Source organism: Penicillium canescens (genome assembly GCF_028828765.1).
Source record: "Penicillium canescens strain IBT 15451 chromosome Unknown utg000011l_segment0_segment0, whole genome shotgun sequence".
Classification (NCBI taxonomy): Eukaryota; Fungi; Ascomycota; class Eurotiomycetes; order Eurotiales; family Aspergillaceae; genus Penicillium; species Penicillium canescens.
Genome location: NW_026703973.1, coordinates 2,654,694 through 2,677,465, shown reverse-complemented (window position 1 = coordinate 2,677,465; position 22,772 = coordinate 2,654,694). Strand labels below are relative to the sequence as shown.

The window sequence follows — 22,772 nt, the reverse complement described above, 5'->3', positions numbered from 1 at the left end:
AGCCGACCACAGTATTGGGAATACTGCGCAGATTCGCAGATCCCTGCCGGTAACAGTCCTTCTGACCACATGGGCGTGGAGGAGCCCTTTCCCCCCTTGTGTGTGACCTGCCAGCAGCAACTATAACTATTACTGGAGTGGCACCGTGAATCATGAGGACCATTCTTTCCACCCGATCGGGTAGTTTAACACGAGGGTCTCGGGATGTTGGGAATGTGTTGGGAGAGGTTTGAGGGTGTGGACTAGTCTTTGCGGAGTATACGAGGGGCAGAGAACACTCCGTTGACTAGGATTTTCTTACTATAGGAGCATTGCAGTCGCGAACTATAACCATAACTGATAGGTACAAGAGAAGTCCGCGCTAGAACTTTGGACTCATGTCTTAGCCTCTTAACCTACATGCAACTTATTATTTCGTTGTCTGTGCCTGTTGCCTGCTGCCTTTTGCCTTTTTGCCTTGAAAAAAACAGACACAAAATACAGAGAGGCGGACCAGCTATGTGTCTGAGCCTTGCCTCCTATCGCACAGACAAGCGTGGTCAGACAGTCGGGGCCACCCAACTAAAACCAAGAACGGAATAATTAGACGATCGCGATGATCATGATCTCACCCCCCGACCCTCCTGAGGCTGACAGCGAAAGACGGAATGGCCCTCTCCACCCCCATAACTTACTTCGTTGAATTAGTGTTAAGTTACCGTAACTGATGGGTCCCGATATGTAAGCATCGCAGGATCCCCAGTCCGAAATGATTGCCCGTCAGGCATAGACGCCCCTAAGCATCGAGCGGCACCTTGCCGAGAGAGGTATCAGTATCCGGAGAAGATAGGGGGAGCCAGGCAGTCAGGCTAGCCCCAGGGGCTGGCAATTGCGATGTTGTTGTTGGTCAGGATTAAAAACGGTCTTCGGGGTTGTGGACGGATTAGGGAGGTAGTACAGTACAGCCGGTACATGTGTCTTGATTTCTTTTGCTTGCTGGATGGATTTTGTCGTTTCTGTGCGAGGATGTGTAGGGATGGTAGGTGTGGATGTGGATGGCACGGCGCATCCTGGGTTTTGGCTGTGCATATGCTACTGTACATTGAAGTGCATGGTGCATGGATGTGGACGTGGACGTGGACGTGCTATTCACTACTATTTACAGTACAATGTTACTTGCTACAGTACAATTACAATGGTCAATATTGAATAGTCAAAAGTCAAGCATTATAGTATCGGGTGAAGAGCCAAAGTCGAAGTCAAATAATACGGAGCCGTAACGAATAAAGAATAAAGTCGGTGATCCAAACCGGATCTTCACTTCTCACGCCAAGTTCCCTAATGATGATCACCCCTTAGTGCTCACGCAGACCCTTGAAAGTTGCGGGATTTCTTAGTTCGACCCAGACAAGTATAGTGCCAACGCCACCGGAACTAGTCGATTTAGTGTTCCTTTGGTTTTTCTGTCTAGACCCGAAATGATATATTGCTCAACGATCTTCGTATCCCCTGCTGGTCCCCATTTCCCAGTACCAGGGGAGGAATCCCAGATAAACTCTCAACTGTTTTCTTCACCTTAACCTTACCCTACTAAAATTGACACAAACTGACACCTGACACTAATACTTTAATATTAACGTGGGGAATCGTTACTCACCTACCCATTTCGGACACTATATGCGCCCGTTGTCTCATCTGTCGCACGGATGCCTGCCCCGAGTGTCTGGTACGGGTGCACCGTGGATGTGGGTATTTAGTGCGAGCGAATAGCAGAGATCGACACGGGAATTGACGACAGAAGTAATAATATAACATCATTGGCTACTGTTGGTGATCGTCTGATAGGATATCCGGAGGGACCTAAACACTGAACCAAGCCACCCACGTCCGCTGGGGAATGCATCCGGTTCGGAGGTTATACGGTGATTTGCTAACGGAGCGAATTGTGGGGTAATTAGGTTGGCACCTTTACTTTACTTTTTGCCTTTCGGCGTTTATTGGCTGTTTTTCCCTTTTTTTCGTTTGTGGCTCTTTGGGACAATTCGCGCTATTTCTCGTACGGAGCCCATTCGTGTACTCCCCGCTTTCACGCGCTTAGAGGCTTGGCCTGTGATGGGCTGTGCAGAGTGTTATCTTGGTCCAGACTCGAGTTTTCTGGTTCTTGGCTTATGGCTGGATCCTCATTTTCATTTACCATTTGCCAGGTTGGATGATCTGGGTGATCATTCTCACACCGGGCGGACGTATGGGGCCAGTTATCTTTTTTATTCTTTTCTTTCTTTTCCTTCTTACTTGCCTAAATGTGGTCTCGGTGATTATAGCATTGGACACATCACATGCGTCATATACATATGATACTATGATACTTTCTTATGACATCTGTCATTCGCGCCAATTGAGTTTCAACAAGCGTGCGCCAACTGCGATCGTCTCCTGTTCGCCCAAGCCTCTGGGACCTGCTAATCGGCTTGAAACTCGGAGGACAGTCCTCCGCTATATTCCTCAATGATTTCATTCACAGGTACACCAATGATAGCCCGTCTATCTCAAACGAGTGCCGATCCCTGAATCCTTCACGGCTGGGGTGCATGGCCACATGTGTGGAAAGATACAAGTGGTAAAGGTAATTGCGAAAGTACCGCTTTCCTAACTCATGTAAGCTCTGCTGGATCTGCTGGGGATCTCCCGCGAACCTTTCCCCTTGCAATATTGGGAGAGGTACGGGACCCTCTTCCCCTTTGTAACGTAAATTCTTGAAGTTACCGAAAACTCTCCCACCCTGAAACCTAACCTTACAGCGCGTGGTATTCCCCAACCGGTACTATAGATCCATTGGAGCTGATTGGAGAGGCAATGAGGCATGTTTATGGGTACTGAGATTGAGATTGAGATGTCATCTCTACGGGGAGTGTGGGAAATCACCGGACACGAGGCCCACCGTATATAGAGGATCGTATGCCGTTGGACCCAGTGGAGATAGATTTCAATAGTTCGGTATTGGGGAAACCACGGGGGATCAGTGGACCAATAAGACCTTAGAGTAGGGAGTCAAGAGTACGAAGCCAGAGGACAGAGTACTTTGAGTACTCACTGTCAGTATACACTGTACCAGTATGCTAGTTAGTTCTCTCAGCCATACTGAATATGCAAGGTAGACTTCAGTATATTGTCCGTTATTCGTGTGGCCGAAGCTACTTGACTGTACCGGAACCAAGGAACCTCCGACAGTCAACCATGGCTCCACCCGCCGATTCAATTTCAATTACGCTAGCACTTCATCTAGGCCATTAAGCCATTAATTATACTCAATTCTATCTTTATTTCGTTAATCTTTTCTTTTATTCTTTATTCTTTAAATCTTTTAATCTTTTATTACTTAATCTGTAATTCTTTAATTCTTTTAATTAATATTATACGGAGGTTATTTTCCACTCCGTATTTCTCCGCTCCCCCGAATTCCGCCTGCGTGGAAGTAGACTAGTTATACAGTAGATTACCCCTGTCTAGTGAGCTCAGCTAATCCTAAGATCCTTTAATAATATTCTACTCTTAATATTCTAGTATTTTACTCATATCCTATCCTATCTAATATTCTTTTTCTTCTATGATACTGTCACCTGGGCAAATACCCTGGAACCGTGGTAGCTTAATCATCAGATCGGTGCAACCTGTGCTGACTGGGGCCCGTGCCCGTCGATCCCTGGCAATTCTCCAACTGAGGGGTCCCAACTCAAAACCTCCTCCTTCTCCATACCCTGGTCGATCTCTTAGCTTAATTCTTTTTTCCTTTTTTAAAACTCCCGGGGAGGTCACTTCTTGTTATTCACACTCTCTCATCATGGTGAACGGCACTGCCGTGTTGGAGCCCACTTTCACCGGCTATGTCGCAACCACTCAAGATGCTCTGATCCTTTTTGAGGCGTGTTTGACCGGTGTCCTGCATCATGTCCCACGTCGCCCACACGATCGGGAACGGAGCCACCTTGTGCGCAGTGGGAGTGTCTTCATCTATGAGGAAAATGCATCTGGAATCAAACGCTGGACTGATGGCGTCACCTGGAGTCCCAGTCGCATTCTGGGCAACTTCCTCGTCTATCGGGAACTGGACAAGCCCTTCCCACCTGGCGAGAAGAAGCGCGCAATGAAGAAGGCTACTCGACGACCTATGCCCGCCCGCCCTGGGGAGCCCTATCCGCGACACGACAGCAACGGCGGCCAAGGCTATTCCCCGACTTCCTCTACCTCCGGCCAGTTCGCAGACCGTCCCCATCAGTCCGAGGTTGAACGGGCATTGGTCGGGTCACTGGTCGACTCGTACGGCTTTAAGGACTCGGGCTTGGTGAAGAAGACAATGAGCGTGACCGTCATGGGTGTGACCCACCATCTGGTCTCCTACTACAGTGTCGAGGACGTTATGCGCGGTATCCTCAACCCACCCTCGATGGTGGAATCCCTGCGATACATCCGTCCCCGCGTCGAACTCACCCAGAAACAGAGCTTCCGTGCCCCGATTGACGACTTGGAGACCGGTGCCTTGGAAAGCGCTCACGATCCCTCCCACGCTGCACTGTATGGATATCGCCCACAGATGATGGCCCCGCCCAGCTACGCCATGCCCGCTCCGTCCACAGACTTCTACATGCACGCCCAATACGCTGCGACACACCCACCACAAGCTGCTCCTGGCCCGATCCCCGGATATTCCATGGGTGGCTCCATGCCAGGGCAACCAGCACCAAACCCATACTTACCCGCTCCAGGCCCGACCGCCATGCCCAAGGTCGACGACTACCACGCCTTCCGCGCCGGGCCCTACGGCGGCAGCATGGACTCGATGAGCGGCCACAGCGCTCTCTCCTCCTCCATCCCAGGTGGCATCAATACCGCTATTCCGAGCTCGCTCAGCGACCGCAACAGATCAACCTCAGACCACAGCCCCTCCGCATACCGCAACTCCTCTATTTCCTCCCGCAGCGTCGCCACAGATGCCACCTCCCCAATGGACCCTTCAACCCCAGCAACCTTCTCCCGCGGTAGTTTCAGTCTCTCCGGTCAGCTCGAAAACCCACATCCCCTCGAGCCACGCGGCGTCCCAGGCCTTGACCCTTCAGTCCCAAGGCGCGACTCGAATCCCATTCATCCTTACTACGCTGCGGATCGCTCCCAGTATTATGTCAGTGCAGCCACGCCAGTCAACCATCCTCACTACGCTGCTACACAACCCCTGTCGACATGGACGACCACCGCGCCGGCCCAGCCGCAAATCTAATTTGATCTTTGATCTCTTTGCTAGTGTCTTTGGTGTTGCTCATGGCCATGGAGCCCGGGAGTCGGGGTGGTATTTGTCTTTTCGAGTTACCCTTTGCTGAATTTGCGTTTCCTTCTGCTTGTTTTTTTTTTGGAGATAGACCCCTTTACGCTTTTTTTCTACTCTACTATCCTGTTCTGATTCTGTTTCCCGCTTTTGTCCGGTTTCTCTGATGGTTTTGGGAGGAAAACGCCGTTTATGTTACTGCAGCTACATGTACTTGAACCGCGGCTGTACTCTTGTCTGTTTTGTTCTGTCTTTGTCTATATGGATATGGCCTTTTGCTTTTTTCCCCTTGTTGGATTCGCTAGGTTTGGGTGTGGCTCTTGTGGCTTCTGGTTTGGTCTGGATGGTCTGGATGATCTGGTCTGGTATCTTGTCTATTGTTTTTGTCTTGTTTTGTTTCGCTTGTTCTACTTTCCTTCTCCGGGTCGGCTATCTGATATTGTTATTGTTTGGGATGGTGGCGGCGTTCTTTTATTCCTTACGATGTGATGCAACAAACAACCCTACAACCAAAAAGGGTTATTCTTTCTACTTTTATTCTTTATTCCTATTTCCGATTCCTATTCCTCTATTCCTTTTTCCAGGGTTAATACCTCCTTGCTTCTATATTTTTATTCTGACTGCCACCTTTGCTGCTAAGGCTGCTCCGGCTACTATTGTATCTTTGTTGTTTGATGCCTACGTCTGCGTCTGTGTCCACTACGCACTTTATCTATCCTATCATACAATCACAAACGGTGTCAATGGTTCCATTCTATTACATTCTGTTCTACTCTAGGCGGTCCCTGGACTTCTGCGCCATTGTTACAACTTTGGCTTGGCTTACCTTGATCAGCTTGCGTTTTCTAGTTTGGTTCGGGTCCACTGCTTCTACTACTACCGCCTATACTAATAATGTAACTCTGTCGCTGATGTAAATATTTGTGGACTAGGCTGGAAAGTTGAGTTTGGACTAATTTAGTCTGCTGCCTCCCACCAAACACCTTGAATACTTCTTCGATACCTAGGTGACCTAAGAAAGTATCTATATCTGTAAGTTTTCCCTCTCGCCCAATGAGATTTGGTACCTATATATCCCCCCAGGCATAACTACTCTAACTATAGACTTTGCTATCTGTATTTCTATGGAGCGTCCTAGTAATTTGCCATCTACACCAGCATTGAACGATAGGAATACCGCGATTCCGAGTAGTTGGGTGGGCATATTACTTTGTCGGGTAAGATTATCAACTCGGGGATATTTTATACTTATACAACCGTGTTGATAATGGGCTTTAGGAGAAAAGTCGAACAATTTTGCCTTACCACAAGACTATATAACTCATAACCAGGGATTGCGTTGAAACTGTAGTTCATTCAATCCCTAATTATGTGATCTCCATTCGTGTCCTTCGCCCGCATAACCTCAGATAGGAAATAACTTAATGATAGCGTCTTGTTTATTATTTCCTGTTTTCATTCCACAATGTTTCAACGCACATGATTCTCCTCTCTTCGTTCCCTAGACTGGTTCCCTTTGGCGGGTGTGAACTTTCGTGCCAAATTCGCACGATTAGTTCGGTCACCAACGACAGTCGACAAAGGGGAATCAAAATAAGCCCATGTACGGTCTGTGAGAGAATTTTACCTTGTCAAGATCCTACTTTAGCCCTTCTTTTAACAAGGGGGAAAAAAAAAACATACAACAGTAAGGATTCGCTAGTGGTCACCCACCTAACTACTAACTTACCGGCGTGTGGCTTAAGTACGGCTGAGCGGACGGGAAGCCCTGTTCTCCACACCCTGTGGTCGTATGTACTAGAGTTAGTGTGAAAAGGATATGTATCCTTTGATTAGGATAGCCAGTCTAGTTGGTATCGCCCGGGTGAGTATAGGGCGAGGGCCGCTTTAGCGTCGCGCAACCCAGGTGGGATAAGTGCGCAATATACAGGGTGAGGATCGGGGTGAGAACTACTGGGTGAGAATCCCAAAGGCCGGCGCGCTGACCGCACAGACGGCCTAACTAGTTGAAGTACGGCGTACGAAGAGCACTTAGTTAGTTTCTTCTTCATTTTCGTATTCTCCTAAATACTGCATGAACCTTTCATGAGTTGTAACATAGGATAGGGTCCTTTAATCATGTTCACGGGGTATGCGGGCTTTCCGGTCCGTACGAACGATTCTAGATTGTCCCAATTTTGTCTTTCAATATTGGCCCAACTCGTCCTGGAACAAACTCCGATATGAGGCAGCAAAGTCACCATCCAGTTCTCTCTCAGTTTCTCGTGTACCGCTGGTTCATTTTCGTGCACATCAAGTCCTACGCCAACCACTTTGCCCGCCTCGAGAGCCAATACCAAGGCATCTTCATCGATCATTTTGCCACGAGCAATATTCACCACTCGGAGGCCAGTGCCTTTGGTCATCTGGAACTGTTTGTGGGACAGGAGATGGTGCGTACTCTGGGTGTAAGGTGCAGCAATAACAATGCAATCAACAGCTGAAGTCATGGCTGTCAGATCAGCATAGTACTGCGCACCACCTCCCAGCCTCGCTTCTGCTTCCACTTTCCTTTTCGGGCCGTGATATGCAATTTCCATCCCCAGGGCCTTTTGGCACTTTTCGGCAATCGCAAGCCCAATGTCACCCAGACCGACCACACCCAACACCATCCCGGCTGGATCGACTGCCTTCAAGCCCAGCTCTCGACTCTTCTGCCAATCGTACCTTGCACACCACTGTGCAAAGCTCAGGTAGCGGAATGTCTCCAGCACCAACATGAGTCCAGTGTTCGCGACGGCCTCCGTGCATGCATTTGGCGTGTTACAGAACCAGATCCCCCGGTTGGTTAATGCGTCGATATCTGCTGCATCATATCCGTGTCCGCTACAGCAGATGAGTTTAAGGCTAGAAGGAAAGTGTGGGATGATTTCGCTGGTGAACAGGCGATGAGATGCGTATGGCCCTGCTTTCAGCCAACCGGTGCGGACAATGGCGCAGATGTTGCTATACAGACCGCCAGGTTGCAGGCGAGCGACAAAATCATCGACGGAAGCACAGTCATATCTTAGAATTGACACTTTTTCGGAGAGAGTCTGGCGTCCAACATGGTCGATTTGCTGGACGCTAGATTCGACCAGCAGGACGGTAGGGATTTCCGCCATAATTCGCGTTCAAGTCCGGCAAAGAAGGTGTGATTTTCTTTTTTACACACACGAATGGATAAGGTACGGCATGTTTATCTCTGCTGATATGCCTGCATGGCATTTTATCGGCGTTATCACAAATCTGCGTGGGGCCGGCTTCATGCTGGACTTGCCGGTCGAGGATCCTGGCTGTCCCGGCCCTCAACTACGCCAGCCGTGTGGATCTACGATTACACACTGCACTTGATCGGCTCTTACAGTGCAAGCCACTGGCTGGCGGCTTTTATTCCGAGATTCGAAATGCGGAGTAGTCGCAATCTTCGTGCCCCTTGGTCGGTACTCGGCCATTATAAACAGCGGTTGTTCGTCACATAACTGCTGTTGGAACCACTGACTTTTACAACCTGATAATACGAACACAAGATGACGAAAGCTGGGATCCGGATTGCTATCGACCGAGGGGGCACTTTTACCGACGCCTGGGCTCAAATCCCAGGACATGCCTCCGATGTCATCTTCAAAGTCCTATCCGAATCTCCCGATGAATACGATGACGCACCCACAGAATGTATTCGACAGATTCTGGAAATTGCAAATGGCTCTCCGGTGCCTCCAGGGACCCTTCTAGATCTGACTCCCGTTGAGTCTATCCGGATGGGCACCACGGTTGCTACAAATGCCCTGCTTGAGCGAAAAGGCGAGCAAGTCGCCCTGTTGATTACGAAGGGCTTCCGCGACCTACTTAAAATCGGCAACCAGGCTCGCCCCAACATTTTCGATCTATCAGTTCGACGTCTTGCCCAGCTTTACGAGACGGTCGTGGAAGTCGATGAGCGAGTCACCATCGAAGGTTTTTCAGAAGACCCAGATCCTAAGCCCATTGATGTCAATTCTGATTCAGATTTGCACATGGGTCTAACAGGAGAAGCGGTGCGGATATTAAAGACGCCAGATCTGGACGCCGTTCGGAGTGACCTCTACGTGCTTTGGAACCAGGGCTATCGCTCTGTAGCTGTAGCCCTGATGCACTCCTATACCTTCCAAAAGCACGAGCTTGCTGTAGCTGCCGTAGCTCGGGAGATTGGGTTCAAAGTAGCCGTTTCCTCAGAGCTGCAAGCAATGGCAAAGTTGATACCACGCAGTCAATCGGCCGTTGCGGATGCCTATCTTTCACCGGTGACTCAAAAGTACTTGGAGGGATTCCGGAAGGGATTCCAAGGTGAACTCAGAGATGAAAATGCCAAGAAGGTGTTTGTCAACCAGTCTGATGGAGGACTTACATCTATCGAAAATTTTTCTGGTTTGCGTGGAGTACTCAGTGGGCCAGCTGGTGGTGTGGTTGGTATGTCCAGGACGTGCTATGATGCCGAAGACAAGACACCGATACTGGCGTTCGACAGTAAGTTCTGACTTTTACATACCAGGATAACCATCCTGCATTTGAACCACTACTAACACTACGCAGTGGGTGGTACAAGTACCGATGTCGCTCGGTATGCTGGGGCCCTAGAACATATATTCGAAAGTACAATTGCGCAAGTCACTATCCAGACACCACAGCTAGATATCAACACTGTCGCTGCAGGGGGTGGATCGATGCTCTTCTGGGAGAACGGCCTGTTCAAAGTCGGCCCTCATAGCGCAGGCGCTCATCCTGGCCCGGCATGCTACGGGCGAGGGGGTCCTTTGACCGTGACCGATGCTAATCTCTTCCTTGGGCGAATCATACCCGACTACTTCCCTCGACCCCTAGATATAGCTATCGTGAAGGAAAAATTTTCTTCCTTGGCGGCCACCATCAACGCAGAGAAAGATGGACTGTCTCAGCTGACTGCAGAAGAGGTTGCAGTGGGTTTCCTCTCAATCGCAAATGCAACCATGACTCGCCCTATTCGAACATTGAGTGAAGGCCGAGGGTTTGAGACCGCTGCACACAATCTATGCTGCTTTGGTGGAGCCGGTGGTCAGCATGCGGTTGCGATTGCGCGAGATCTCGGTATCCGACAAGCCCTGATCCCGAGATACTCGAGTATTCTATCTGCCTACGGAATGGCTCTTGCGGATGTAGTGGTTGAGAACCAAGAGCCCGAAGCTGCTGCCTTCACTGCTGATAATATCCCCAAACTTCAAGAAAGGTTTGAGAGATTGAAAGATGCGGGTGTTGCAGGACTTGTTTCCCAAGGATTTTCAAAGCCGCAAATCTACCATGAGTTATTCCTCAATATGAGATACCAGGGCAGTGACACAGCCTTGATGATACCCCGACCAGTCAAATTTGAAGAGTTTGGTGAAGCTTTCGCCGCTCGCCATCAACAAGAATTCGGATTCACGCAGCCTCGGGAGATCCTGATTGATGATGTTCGCGTGCGGAGTATTGGAAAGGGTATGGATGTCGCCCTTTCTAGCGTTTGCGCGGAAATGAAGAAACTGGCAGACTCGCCCCCTGCCACCCCGGTCGCTCCCGAGAGGAATATCAAGGTCTATTTCGAGCAAACCGGCTGGATTGATATCGGGCTTTATTCACTCAAGGATCTATCCATTGGTACGCGAATCAGCGGACCGGCTATGGTCATCGACAAAACCCAAACAATTGTTGTGGATCCTGCTAGTGAAGCTGTCATCTTGCCTGAACATGTGGTGATTGAGATCTCTGGAATAGAAAAGCCGGAGATCAGCACCGATGCGGTGGATCCTGTCCAGCTCAGCGTGTTCGGACATCGATTCATGAGTGTTGCCGAGCAAATGGGCCAGACCATGCAAAAAACCTCAGTTTCGGTGAACATCAAGGAGCGATTGGACTATTCGTGTGCCATCTTTTCTGGTGAGGGCAGTCTCGTCGCAAACGCCCCTCATATTCCTGGGCACCTAGGCTCTATGAGCTATGCCATCGCATACCAAGCGCGCCGATACGGACCCGGAGAGTTGAAACCCGGCGACGTTATTCTCAGCAACCACCCTAGCGCTGGTGGTACACATCTGCCAGACCTGACAGTGACTACACCCGTCTTTGATGATGATAAAAACCCGACAAAAATCCTATTTTTCGTCGCCAACAGAGGGCACCATGCAGATATTGGCGGCATTCAGCCGGGTTCCATGCCCCCTAATTCAACAGAGCTTTGGCAGGAAGGTGCGGCAGTTGAGTCCTTTAAGATTGTGAAAGAAGGGGTCTTTGATGAGCCGGGCCTTCTCGAGGTCCTGGTTGATATCCCAGCTTCATATCCGGGTTCGAGTGGCACTCGCACACTGCGCGACAATATTGCTGATCTTCAAGCTGCGATCGCATCAAATAACAAGGGCATTCATTTGATTCAGTCCTTGATCAAGGAATATACTTGGCCAGTAGTTGAGTTCTATATGAAAGCAATCCAGGAGAATGCCAGCCAGTCTACGCGTGGGTTGCTCAAGATCATCGCGCAGCGATTTGAAGGACAACCTCTGGAAGCTGTCGATTACATCGATGATGGGACGCCTCTCGCATTGAAGATCACGATCGACCAAGAGACGGGCGATGCAGTATTCGACTTCACAGGTACTGGGCCTGAGCATTTCGGGAATTTGAACTGTCCACCAGCAATCATGTATTCTGGGATCATGGTAAGTGCAAACTTTTGTCCGAGGCATTAAAGCTTTGAATACGAGCAAGTCGTTCTAACCAAACCGTATAGTACTGTCTTCGATCAATGATCTCATCAGATATCCCTCTCAACCAAGGCTGTCTGAAGCCTATCAAGCTCATATGCCCACCTAATACACTCCTATCGCCTTCGCTAAAAGCAGCAACCGTGGGATCAAATGTGGAAACATCACAACGCATTGTCGATTTGATCTTCAAAGCCTTCCGTGCAGCTGCCGCATCACAAGGGACATGTAACAATCTCACATTTGGCTATGGTGGCACAAATCCAGTCACTGGCGAAGTAATCAAAGGGTTCGGATACTATGAGACCATCGCTGGTGGATCCGGTGCTGGTGCGGACTGGGATGGTGAAAGTGGCGTGCACACACATATAACCAATACCCGCATTTCCGATCCTGAAATCTTTGAACGGCGATACCCGGTCATTCTCCACGAGTTCTCTATCCGCAAAGGAAGTGGCGGTGCCGGTCGGCATCGTGGTGGCGATGGTTGTATCCGCGACATCGAGTTTCGATTACCTATGCAGGTCTCCATTCTATCTGAGAGACGTGTTGTCCCTCCATATGGCATGGCAGGGGGTGAAGAAGGCCAGCGTGGAGTGAACCTATGGCTGAGAAAGTATCCCGATGGAACGAGCAGAACAATCAGCTTGGGTGGCAAAGCAACGGCACCCATGAATACTGGCGATCATATCATCGTTCATACACCTGGAGGTGGTGGCTATGGAAGAGATCCACACAAAAAAGATGAGGTGTTCAAGGATATTTTCAGGATTCATGAAAAGTTTTCCCCTGGATCGTCATTGTTCCGGACGCAGGGTAGTTTGGCTGAGAGGAATGCGACGGCCGTGGGCAACTGAGAGACACGAGGCAAATGACCAAATCCCAGCACTTGCAGGGGGTATTGAGATTATGGATATGATATAGCTTTCGATAGATTTAATAGTCCCCGCAATCAAATTACGATGCTTCATGCATTAAGAGAGATGTTTCGGCTATCAAACTGTCTCGCAAGAACACTGTTTCCAATAATGGACTCGAAGTTGACCGTGTGGTAAGTCCAGTAGTTAAACGAGTACACTGGCACTATGACTCGCTCTTTAAACCAACTTACGGTGGCCTATTCTATGGTCCTGAGTATGGCTAAATCCTGAGAGTTTATTGACCAGACTTGGCGCAACCGCGTAGCTTCAAGTAGCACCTATGGATAGTCATGCGCCTGTATCCGATCAGGGTTCCCTGGGATCATATTGGGCAAAGGATTGTTCCATCTCGACCAACTACGGCCTTCCCAGACATCCTCTATTGGCTTCTCACTCGCAAATTTCTCTGCATTTTGCTCGTTCCGACTCCAGACTCTGAGTTACCCCTACTGTCAGCGCTATGTTTTGCACATTGCTTCGACTGAAATCAGTCGGTTCTTGTGACTTATCGAAAACTCACCTCAGGATATTCTCGCCAATCAATTTCCTGATTTGCTTGTCCGTAGCTCCTCTTCGCATCACAGCCTCGATTAATTTAGGGTAATCCGCCACTGAGTGAATACCATTCGCCAGAGTGACTGTCCCATCAAAATCACCTCCAATCCCGACATGGTCCCAACCCGCTAACTCGACGATGTGCATTATATGATCGACCACGGTCTCGACATCGGCACTTTCTGGGTGAGTTGCGTTCAAGAACCTCTTCACAAACATCACCATCAAGACCCCGCCGTTTGTCTTCAACCGCTTGATAACATCATCAGGGGCATTTCGAAAATTATTTGCCAAGGCATAGCATGTACTATGACTGAAAATCACCGGCGATCGAGTGATATCCAATACTTGTCTCATGGTTTGATGTGACGTATGGGATAAATCTACCATCATACCAAGCCGGTTCATCTCATGGATAGCCGACGCCCCGAATAAGGACAGTCCCGCATCAGAGTCAACTCCCAGAGCAGTCACCGTAGCAGCTGCAGTCGCGTAGGCATTATCACTGTTATGAGTGACTGTGATATACCGCACTCCCAGATCCCACAATTGGCGAATAACTGCGATGGAGGAGCCGGTTTGGTGTAACCCTTCTGCACCCAGCATAGATGCTACTTTGCCTGCTTTGAAAGCTTCCACGGCCAAAGCAGCTGTGGGACAGAACTTCAGCTCAGGTGTTGCTTCTATAAAGCGCCGAGCGACATCAATTTGCTCAAGGGTATCGCGTACGATGTGACTTGGGTCGTCTACATGCTTCGTGTCGGGGCATTCCATGAACACAGACCAGAACTGCCCTCCGACCCGGCCTTGTCGCAGGCGCTTGAGATCAGTGTGACTAGCGAGTCCTAAGTACAGAATTTATCCGTCAGTAAATCGCCAATGTGTGATGTTTCAAAATTTCCTTTGAGTTCGCACCTTGCCGGAATGTGAAGCGGTCGGTATTGATCTTATTCTGAAGTTCGATCCGAAGGAGGTAAGGTAAATCATTATGGCCATCAATTAATGGTGTATCTTTCAAAATACTGTCAATCCGTGCTGAAATGTCTAGTGGGAGGTCCGACTCGGATTGAATGCGATAAACGGCCCATAGCGAGGCAGCCAACAAAGTAATGACGGACAGTCCGACGGCTGCGCGGTGTTGTTCAAAGCAGCTCATTCAAGCGTTTTTTTTTTTTTCCTAGTCTCTCGAAAAAAAAGGTAAGATGCAAAGCTCCTCCCAGTCGATCTGGCGATTTCTTTTCTGCTTGGGTTAGAACAGCAAACGATCGGCGTCGGTTTGTTACTGGATCCGTCGACCTGGAAGCTGCAAGCCGATTGGTCTGGCAACCTTGCGATATAACCGATCGTAGCAAGATAAGCAATTAGCTTTACCTTTGTGAGCAGTTGAATTAAAGTTGTATGATAATACGAAAGCTGCCGTATGGTCTCGATAAACATAATCTCGGCCTTCTGGGCCTTGGGCCAAGGAGCCCTGGAATCCAGTGTCCTCCTCAGGGGCTTATTATCGTACAACTGGCCGTATATATCAAAGCATAATCTGTCGGAATTCGCAACTTCATTGTTACCTCCAGGGACAAACACAAGGCCCTTTTTCACCTTGCCAAACATTAAACACTCCAATGGAAACAAAATCAATCAAAGAGGCCCACGCGGCCAACATCTACGAGCCCGGCATAAGCGTCGGTTCAGCCGAGATCTACATTGATCCAGTCAAAGAAAGAAGGATGATGAGGAAATTTGATGTAAGATGGCATCATATGCACATATGTGCATCCAGGCTCAAGTGCTTACATTTTTAATGCAAACATAGTTTTTTGCTATTGCAATGTTGGGCCTTTTTTACATGATGGCCAACTTGGACCGAAGCAATATCGGTAACGCGAATACAGCTGGGTTGCAAGAGGACTTGGGCCTAGTTGGGAATCAGTTTGGAACCGCTACGACTTTACTGTACGAGCCCTTGGCCCTTTGACCTCGCTATGTTTGAATAATTCCTGACGATATATTTTACCAACAGGTACGCAACCTATGTCCCCTTTGAGGGACCGATTGCGGTGCTTCTTAAGATCATCGGGCCTAAGCCATTGTTATCAACGTGCGCCTTCTGCTGGGGGCTTACAACTCTTGGAATGGGTATGTAGATGGCTTTCAAAACTCTATGTTCAGATGTTAACCTTCTCAGCCTTCATTCAAAACTGGCAAGGGCTTTATACGTGTCGGCTACTGATCGGCCTTTTCGAAGCTGGATTAATCCCCTGCATCAACGTATACATTGCGCTAGTATACAAGAAGAGTGAACGAGGAAAACGCTCTGCTTTGATCTTTGCATTTAGTGCCTTTTCGAGTGCGTTTGGTGGACTTCTCGCTTACGGGCTCACGCAGGTCCACGGACCTAACGGGTGGGAAGGCTGGCGCTGGCTGTTTGCCGTTGAAGGTGCCATGACTTTGGTTCTCGTGCCAATTTTCTTTTTCGTGTTCCCGAAACATCCCACCACTGCCTGGTTTCTAAGCGCTGAAGAAAAGAGCATGATTCAAGCCCGATACGACAATGATCCTCATTGGGGACAGGATGAAGAATTCAGTTGGGCTGAGTCTCTAAGTGCTCTCACCGATCCTAAATGGTTTGCGTTTTGGATCTACCAGTTCAGCGTGGACATCTCTCTTTATGGATTCACGACTTTCCTACCCAAAATCATTTCTGGGTTGGGACACTCTGGCGTACGAGCAAATCTGATGACAGTCCCAATCTACATGGTTGGCCTGGTGTGGTTCCTCCTGATTGCATATTGTTCGGACAGGGCCAATGTCAGGGGTCCGTTCCTCGCCGGGCCCCTGCTATGTCTGATCATCGGTTACTCGATTCTCATTTCGGTGGAGAACCTGAACGTCCGATTCTTCGCGTGTTTTGGTAAGTTTAGAATCCCATTTGACTCCATTTGCCATTCTCGGACTCAACCCTTCTAGTTGTCGCACTCGGCATTTATCCCACAACCGGTTTGTCGCTCATGTGGCTTCAAGACAACACGGCTCGCCACTTCAAACGGGCCACGATGGTCGGTATGACACTCTGCTTCGGAAACACTGCGGGTGTCGCCGTCGGGCAGATATTCACCACGGAATCTGCTCCGCGGTATATAAAGGGACTTTCAATCAGCCTGGGGCTTGCGGTGGTGGCATTGGTGATGGTCGCTTCGTTGATGACTGGGATGACGGTAGTGAACAGAAGAAGAGCAGAAAGAATTCGCCGGGCTGAAGAAGCAGGTGAGGTACTGGAAAGAAGACCGGAGAAAGGCGATTATGATGTGTTCTTCCGATACTCTCTGTAATTAGTTAGTGTTTCTGCCTCAGGTGGATAGGGCGTTGTTCCGTACCTGTTTGATGTTCCTTTCACTTTCTCTCTCTCTCTCTCATATAGAAGCTAGCTCAATACAAATGATTTCCTTTCCTTGACAGTAATGCATATGTCATCCAGCGAGAGAACTAAATATCAAGATCTTGTCAGCGTACAGTGAACTAGGAAATATCCCAAGTCAAGACAGACAGTTGCAATCCGCACTCCAGTGGGTACGCGTGGGTCGTTACTCCGCACTCTTATCTGGTTCCCGACAGATAACGCACCCGTTTTTGTTTCAAACAGCCTTTGACTTCTCCATTTCATCACCGCTTCATCTATTCTCATGGCATCCAGACACGGCCCCTCAGTCAAGCGGCAAAGGCGCATCTATGTAGCGTGAGATGCCCCCGAGTCCTATCTCTTCCTAGGCTGACAAATTTTGGTTCGGTATAGTTGCCGACGGTGTCACTCACAGAAGATTAAATGCTCGGGTACTCAGCCCTGTCAATCATGCTGCATATCACAAAATCGCGATCAATGCGAGTTTCCTACACGAGACCGAAAGATATCGGTGTCCGAGACGTACGCTATCAATTTCAATCTCTTCCGAATACGCCTGGAAGCTAATGAAATCGAGATCCTAGATACATCAAAAAGCTAGAGGGAGAAGTCAAAGCTTTGAGAGCCCAAAAGCAGCGGTCAAAAGCTTCATCTGCGCTAGATGAGACAAGATGTCTTACTCAAGATCCAGTTCAGCCCTCCACTCAGACCCCAGATATTGATGTTTCTAATCCTCTTCTTGAATCGCCGACTGGGTTCGTTGCCGCCAGATCATCCTCACAGCCCATCTTTATTGGTGAGGCTTCCTGCGTTGCCTTTGGGGACACCTTGCTCCAATGCGTCGATAAAGATGCCGATCTCTTATCGTGGGCATCTCCGACATATTTCCAACACGATATTTTTCATCGGCTGATGCGCCCAGAGGTGACGTTGCCTGACCGAATACAAGCTCGCTTATTGGTGGAGGTTGCCATTCGATTCATAGGTACCGACTACCATTTAATTCTGAAGAAAACCTTTTTCGACACGCTGGACCGAACGTGTGCCGGGGAGATCCCCAGGAACCCTGCATGGATGTGCAAGTTTTTTGTACTGCTAGCGCTGGGTGAAATGTACTCGAACCGAAAACGAAGGACGGCCGATCAACGCGTACCGGGAACAGACTACTTCCTGCGTGCGGTTGGTCTATTGCAAGATCTATATGAAACCCCTTCAGTGGAACAGGTAGAAGTCATGGTTCTTTTTGTAAGTCGATACGTTCCAAGGTTCTCCGCGCTCCAAAAATTGGCGGCTTTGCTGACGGGTTATTTCATAGTGTTTTTATTCAAACGCTCTAGGACGTGTCAAAACAGCGTACACCTATAGCGGTATTGCTCTGAGAATGGCCCTTGGACTGGGCCTTCATCGAAGTCTGCCCACAGATACCAAGCTATGCCCGGTGGATCGTGAACACCGAAAGCGCGTCTGGTGGACACTTTACACGCTCGACCGACTATGCAGCTCCAACCTCGGATACCCTTTGCTTATAAGTGATGCTGTGATTGATGTGGAGCTTCCAACAAATGAAGGCCTTATTCCGGCCGAGTTGGAGGAATTTACCGATCCCAGCCACCTAGTCGCAAACGTTAAGCTGGCGAAAATCACAGGGCAAATCCGTAAAAGTGCCTTTCCACTTCAGGCCGTCGTCCGCATCACTAATGAGCTTCATTCTAGTTAATGACGTATATTGCCTCGCACAAAGAACTACAGAAACCTTTGTACAAAGGGTGCATCGAATTCTTCTGAGTCTGCGAAAATGGAACGATGAACTCCCATCAATGCTACAACTACGCCAAGAGCATCTGCCTCGAAACATTTCCAGTCTTCATCTTCATTATAATCAATGTGTGATTTCGACAACCCGTCCGATTCTATTATATCTTTTCAAGAATCGCTTCTCACTGAGCGCTACATCTGCCGAAGCCCCGCCCAGGGTCTTTTCCCCTACTACCCTCGCCCTGGCAGAAAGCTGTGTGCAGGCCGCACGGGCATCGAATTCCATCCTATCAAAGCTGTTTGTTGAAGGATCCCTAGCGTCATTTGGATACTTTGATGCGCACTATCTTTTCTCCTCCACTCTCATCTTGGTCATGTCTGCAGTCATGGACCCAAACGTGGGCATGTCAGATGCCGTCTCATATGCTTTCACTATACTCCGAGCTATGAAGGAAGATGGCAATCTTCCTAGCTTTGACTACTATGAGATCCTACAACGTACCCGAGCAAGTATTGGAAAGATGAGAGAAGCTAACGAAGCAAGCTCCCGTGTATCCGCAGTTCCCAATGGAAGCACAACGCCACAGGAGCAACTGGTTCACGATGCCGATGGATGGGCCCTAGGCTTTGTGGACGGAGTTCCCCTAGATCATCCTCTTATAGATAGATTTCTGGCAGATAAAGCCCTTTTATGGCCAGACGGAATGACCCCCCATGATGACTCTTTAAGAGACCTGGAGTGCGAGCTAGGAGACGAGTTTTTGTTTGGTCCGGCCTGATTTTGTTAAATTCAAGAATGGTATTATTCTCAGTCCTTCTTCTACCCGTGACAGGTTTATCTTCGTTACTCATGAATATTCGAACTTGATAAGCCTATCTCAAGATATCGGTGGCCCATCCGAAGGTAATCTCGATCTCTCGGTAAGAACGCCGAACTCGGGCAATGTACCCGGCCTGATCTATCTTAGCCGTAGGCTCGTCATATTTGCAAGTGCGTTTCTTTGACCCGATTGATGTCTGAGCCTGCCGGATTACTGGGTCGCCGGCTTAACTTGCTCAGCCCGATTAATCAAAGCACTCAAGTGCTCAAGAGTCTACGTTGATTGTCCAATCTATGCACATATAATATTTGCCTTGGCTAATATCACCTTCCACGTATGAACTACATCGAATTTCATGATGGCTTCTGCGGTCGTCACTCTGCTTGGGCAGCTCATGCAAATCCCATCTATCAGCAACGAGGAACACGACATCGGTTTGTTTCTTGAACAGCATCTCCAGGGCTTAGGCTATACGGTTGAACGTATTCCAATCAGTCCGGATAGTCTCCGTTCCAATGTCTACGCCTACTTAGGCTCATCACGCAAAACACGAATTTGTCTCACATCTCACATGGACACCGTTCCTCCGCACATCCCTGTGAGATTGACGCCAAATACAATTTACGGACGGGGTGCATGCGATGATAAGGGCCCATTGGCCGCTCAAATTATCGCACTGGAGGAGCTACGTGTTGAAGACCGTGTCCAGCCTAGTGATGTATCACTCCTTTTTGTCGTAGGAGAGGAAAAGGGTGGACCGGGAATGATCGCGGCCAACTCAATGAACTTGTCATGGGAGGCAGTCATATTTGGCGAGCCGACCGAAGGAAAACTCGCAGTGGGACATAAAGGGCACTTCGTTTTTGAGCTCACAAGTGAGGGAGTTCCAGCGCACTCAGGCTATCCGCAGCGAGGGCGGAGCGCAATCTCCGTGATGACCGCTGTTGTGGCAGCGCTTGAGCGAACAACGTACCCATCATCAGACATAATTGGACCGTCCACCTTTCATTGTGGTCAAATCACCGGGGGCGTCGGATACAATATCCTTGCGGCGGAATGCACGGCACTATGTGCGGTTCGAGTTGCAAGCGACTTACCCGGGATCGAGCGATTAGTGGAAGCTATCGTTTCAGAGCATGAATATGTCCGCCTGAATAAGAAATTCATGTACCCAGAGCTGTACTTAGATCACGATGTACCGGGTATGGGCACGATGCCTGTCGCATTCGGGACTGATGCTCCGCGGTTGAAGGGAGAACATAAGAAGTATCTCTATGGACCGGGTTCTATCTTGGTTGCTCACGGAGATAACGAGAGTATCGAGATTGGGGAGCTTATTGAGAGTGTTCAGGTGTACAAGCGGATTATAGAGCACTGTCTTCATGGATGATATGAGTAAAAGGCGTATGCCGAACGTCCACGAGTTGCCGATCTACGAAGTCGGCAACAGGAGCATCTTGCCGAGATGAGATAACATTTAACCCCCAAGGCACGTAGTTTCAATTGGGATAAATTATTTCTCTATACCACTCTTCTTCTGTCTTGGGAGATTCGGAATCACACAACGTTGACTTTTACTTTTTTCTTTTTGCAATGACACATTCGTCAATTCTCAGCGATCTACGCGTCCTTCCGTTGGCCGAGTCATTTGCGTTGACGGAGGCCTACAATCTCGATACATTCCCGGAAAAGGTCAATCTCGGGCAAGGGGTCTACCGCGATGAACAATGCCAGCCTTGGATTTTGCCCAGTGTTCGAAGTGTAGGTATAGCCAATAAATTTTGCTGGGCGCCATCTCACAGTATTATTACAGGCAGAGGAGTTCCTGCACAGGCAACATCTCAACCACGAGTATCTTCCAATACCAGGAGCCGCTGAATTCACCAAAGAGGCTCGGAACTTGCTTTTCAGTCCTCAATTGGCCCAGAACGAAAATATAACCAGCGTACAAACAGTCGCTGGAACAGGCGCGAACCACCTTGCTGCGCTATTCTGTGCTCGCTATCTGCGCCCCAAAAATGTATTTATTTCCGATCCCACTTGGGACAATCATCATCTTATCTGGGAGACTGCCGGGCCGGATATCAAGCGCAAGCTATACCCCTATTATGACCCCTTAACGCGGTCACTCAACTTCGACGGCATGATCGCCGAGCTAGAAAACTCCGCAGAAGAAAACGACGTTGTGATCTTACACGCTTGTGCCCATAACCCAACAGGCATTGACCCGACACATACACAATGGAAGAAAATCGCGGACATTGTTGCAAAAAAACGTCTCTTTGTGGTTTTTGATAGTGCATATCAAGGCTTTGCGTCAGGCGATCTGGATGCTGACGCCTGGGCTATTCGATACTTCTACTCGACTTTTTTCGGAGACGCCTCCTTACCAATATCGGCTACTCCGGCAGGCATGATTGTCTGCCAGTCTTTTTCGAAGAATTTTGGACTGTACGGTGAGCGAATCGGAGCATTACATCTTGTCACCCCACCTTCCGTTTCACCTCAGGGTGCATATACACACCTAGTTCGACTGATCCGAGCGGAGATATCCTGTCCTTCTCTTTTTGGCGAGCGTTGTGTGCACATTATCCTGACAGACCTGGAGCTTCGCTCGAAGTGGGAAGAAGATGTGAAAACCATGGCGTCACGAATCCAGCGGGTGAGGATGTCATTAAAGTTAGAACTGGAGAATATTGGTGTGCAAGGTAACTGGGATCATATCGAGCGCCAGATTGGAATGTTCAGTTATACCGGTTTGTCGAAGACCCAGGTCCATCGACTGAAAGAGGTTCATCATGTCTACATGTTGGAGAATGGGCGAATGAGCTTGAGCGGGTTGAATGAAAACAACGTGGCATATGTAGCCCGCGCAATCAAGGATGTGGTCGATCGGGATTAGTGTATGGCCTTGAAACACTATCAAAATACAAAGAAAAGTTGAGCCCCAGTTGAACCCCTGGGCTGGACTCTAACAACTGAAGATGCTGTGATCCAGCAGCGTTCTAAACCACCATATCAGACAATTAGATGATATTAAAGGAATATTTTATTAAAATGGCCAATGCTTAAAATATGGCTCGACATGACTTAATTCCTTATTTTATCACTCCTTCAATAACGCGCGAACACTGGACTCTCTACTCGGCCCTTTAAAGGGCTACAACGGGTACCGTGACATGGGAACTCTGCCGCTGTTGGAGCGTATCATATGTGGGCGATGAACCTAGGAGCTAGTGTAATAACACGAAGCCACTTAGAATCATA

General features: G+C 48.9%; 8 protein-coding genes across 8 annotated transcripts; 6 read left to right on the top strand and 2 right to left on the bottom strand.

The window, feature by feature from the left end:
- Window positions 1-3,817: 3,817 nt before the first annotated feature.
- N7446_013740 (camp independent regulatory protein) lies at window positions 3,818-5,248 on the top strand (the record flags this gene model as incomplete). The annotated part of the gene is made up of 1 exon (XM_058522480.1): window positions 3,818-5,248. The coding sequence occupies one exon, from the start codon at window positions 3,818-3,820 to the stop codon at window positions 5,246-5,248; it is 1,431 nt and encodes a 476-aa protein (XP_058365957.1).
- Window positions 5,249-7,356: 2,108 nt separating this feature from the next.
- Window positions 7,357-8,436, bottom strand: N7446_013739 (D-mandelate dehydrogenase-like dehydrogenase; the record flags this gene model as incomplete). The annotated part of the gene is made up of 1 exon (XM_058522479.1): window positions 7,357-8,436. One exon carries the CDS (start codon window positions 8,434-8,436, stop codon window positions 7,357-7,359), a length of 1,080 nt encoding a protein of 359 aa, XP_058365956.1.
- A 405-nt stretch (window positions 8,437-8,841) lies between these two features.
- N7446_013738 (uncharacterized protein) lies at window positions 8,842-12,917 on the top strand (the record flags this gene model as incomplete). Its single annotated transcript, XM_058522478.1, has 3 exons — window positions 8,842-9,817; window positions 9,884-12,015; window positions 12,087-12,917. 3 exons carry the CDS (start codon window positions 8,842-8,844, stop codon window positions 12,915-12,917), a joined length of 3,939 nt encoding a protein of 1,312 aa, XP_058365955.1.
- A 202-nt stretch (window positions 12,918-13,119) lies between these two features.
- N7446_013737 (dipeptidase) lies at window positions 13,120-14,705 on the bottom strand. Its single transcript, XM_058522477.1, has 3 exons — window positions 14,451-14,705; window positions 13,501-14,380; window positions 13,120-13,415 (listed from the first exon to the last, which is right to left on the bottom strand). Exons 1-3 carry the CDS (start codon window positions 14,689-14,691, stop codon window positions 13,259-13,261), a joined length of 1,278 nt encoding a protein of 425 aa, XP_058365954.1. The 5' UTR covers window positions 14,692-14,705; the 3' UTR covers window positions 13,120-13,258.
- A 449-nt stretch (window positions 14,706-15,154) lies between these two features.
- On the top strand, window positions 15,155-16,861 carry N7446_013736 (uncharacterized protein; the record flags this gene model as incomplete). Its single annotated transcript, XM_058522476.1, has 5 exons — window positions 15,155-15,277; window positions 15,346-15,485; window positions 15,553-15,668; window positions 15,718-16,443; window positions 16,500-16,861. The coding sequence occupies 5 exons, from the start codon at window positions 15,155-15,157 to the stop codon at window positions 16,859-16,861; spliced, it is 1,467 nt and encodes a 488-aa protein (XP_058365953.1).
- A 351-nt stretch (window positions 16,862-17,212) lies between these two features.
- N7446_013735 (uncharacterized protein) lies at window positions 17,213-19,463 on the top strand (the record flags this gene model as incomplete). Its single annotated transcript, XM_058522475.1, has 5 exons — window positions 17,213-17,265; window positions 17,323-17,451; window positions 17,514-18,174; window positions 18,245-18,584; window positions 18,643-19,463. The coding sequence occupies 5 exons, from the start codon at window positions 17,213-17,215 to the stop codon at window positions 19,461-19,463; spliced, it is 2,004 nt and encodes a 667-aa protein (XP_058365952.1).
- A 400-nt stretch (window positions 19,464-19,863) lies between these two features.
- Window positions 19,864-20,895, top strand: N7446_013734 (M20 family metallopeptidase; the record flags this gene model as incomplete). Its single annotated transcript, XM_058522474.1, has 1 exon — window positions 19,864-20,895. One exon carries the CDS (start codon window positions 19,864-19,866, stop codon window positions 20,893-20,895), a length of 1,032 nt encoding a protein of 343 aa, XP_058365951.1.
- Window positions 20,896-21,098: 203 nt separating this feature from the next.
- Window positions 21,099-22,407, top strand: N7446_013733 (uncharacterized protein; the record flags this gene model as incomplete). The annotated part of the gene is made up of 2 exons (XM_058522473.1): window positions 21,099-21,266; window positions 21,319-22,407. 2 exons carry the CDS (start codon window positions 21,099-21,101, stop codon window positions 22,405-22,407), a joined length of 1,257 nt encoding a protein of 418 aa, XP_058365950.1.
- Window positions 22,408-22,772: the final 365 nt, after the last annotated feature.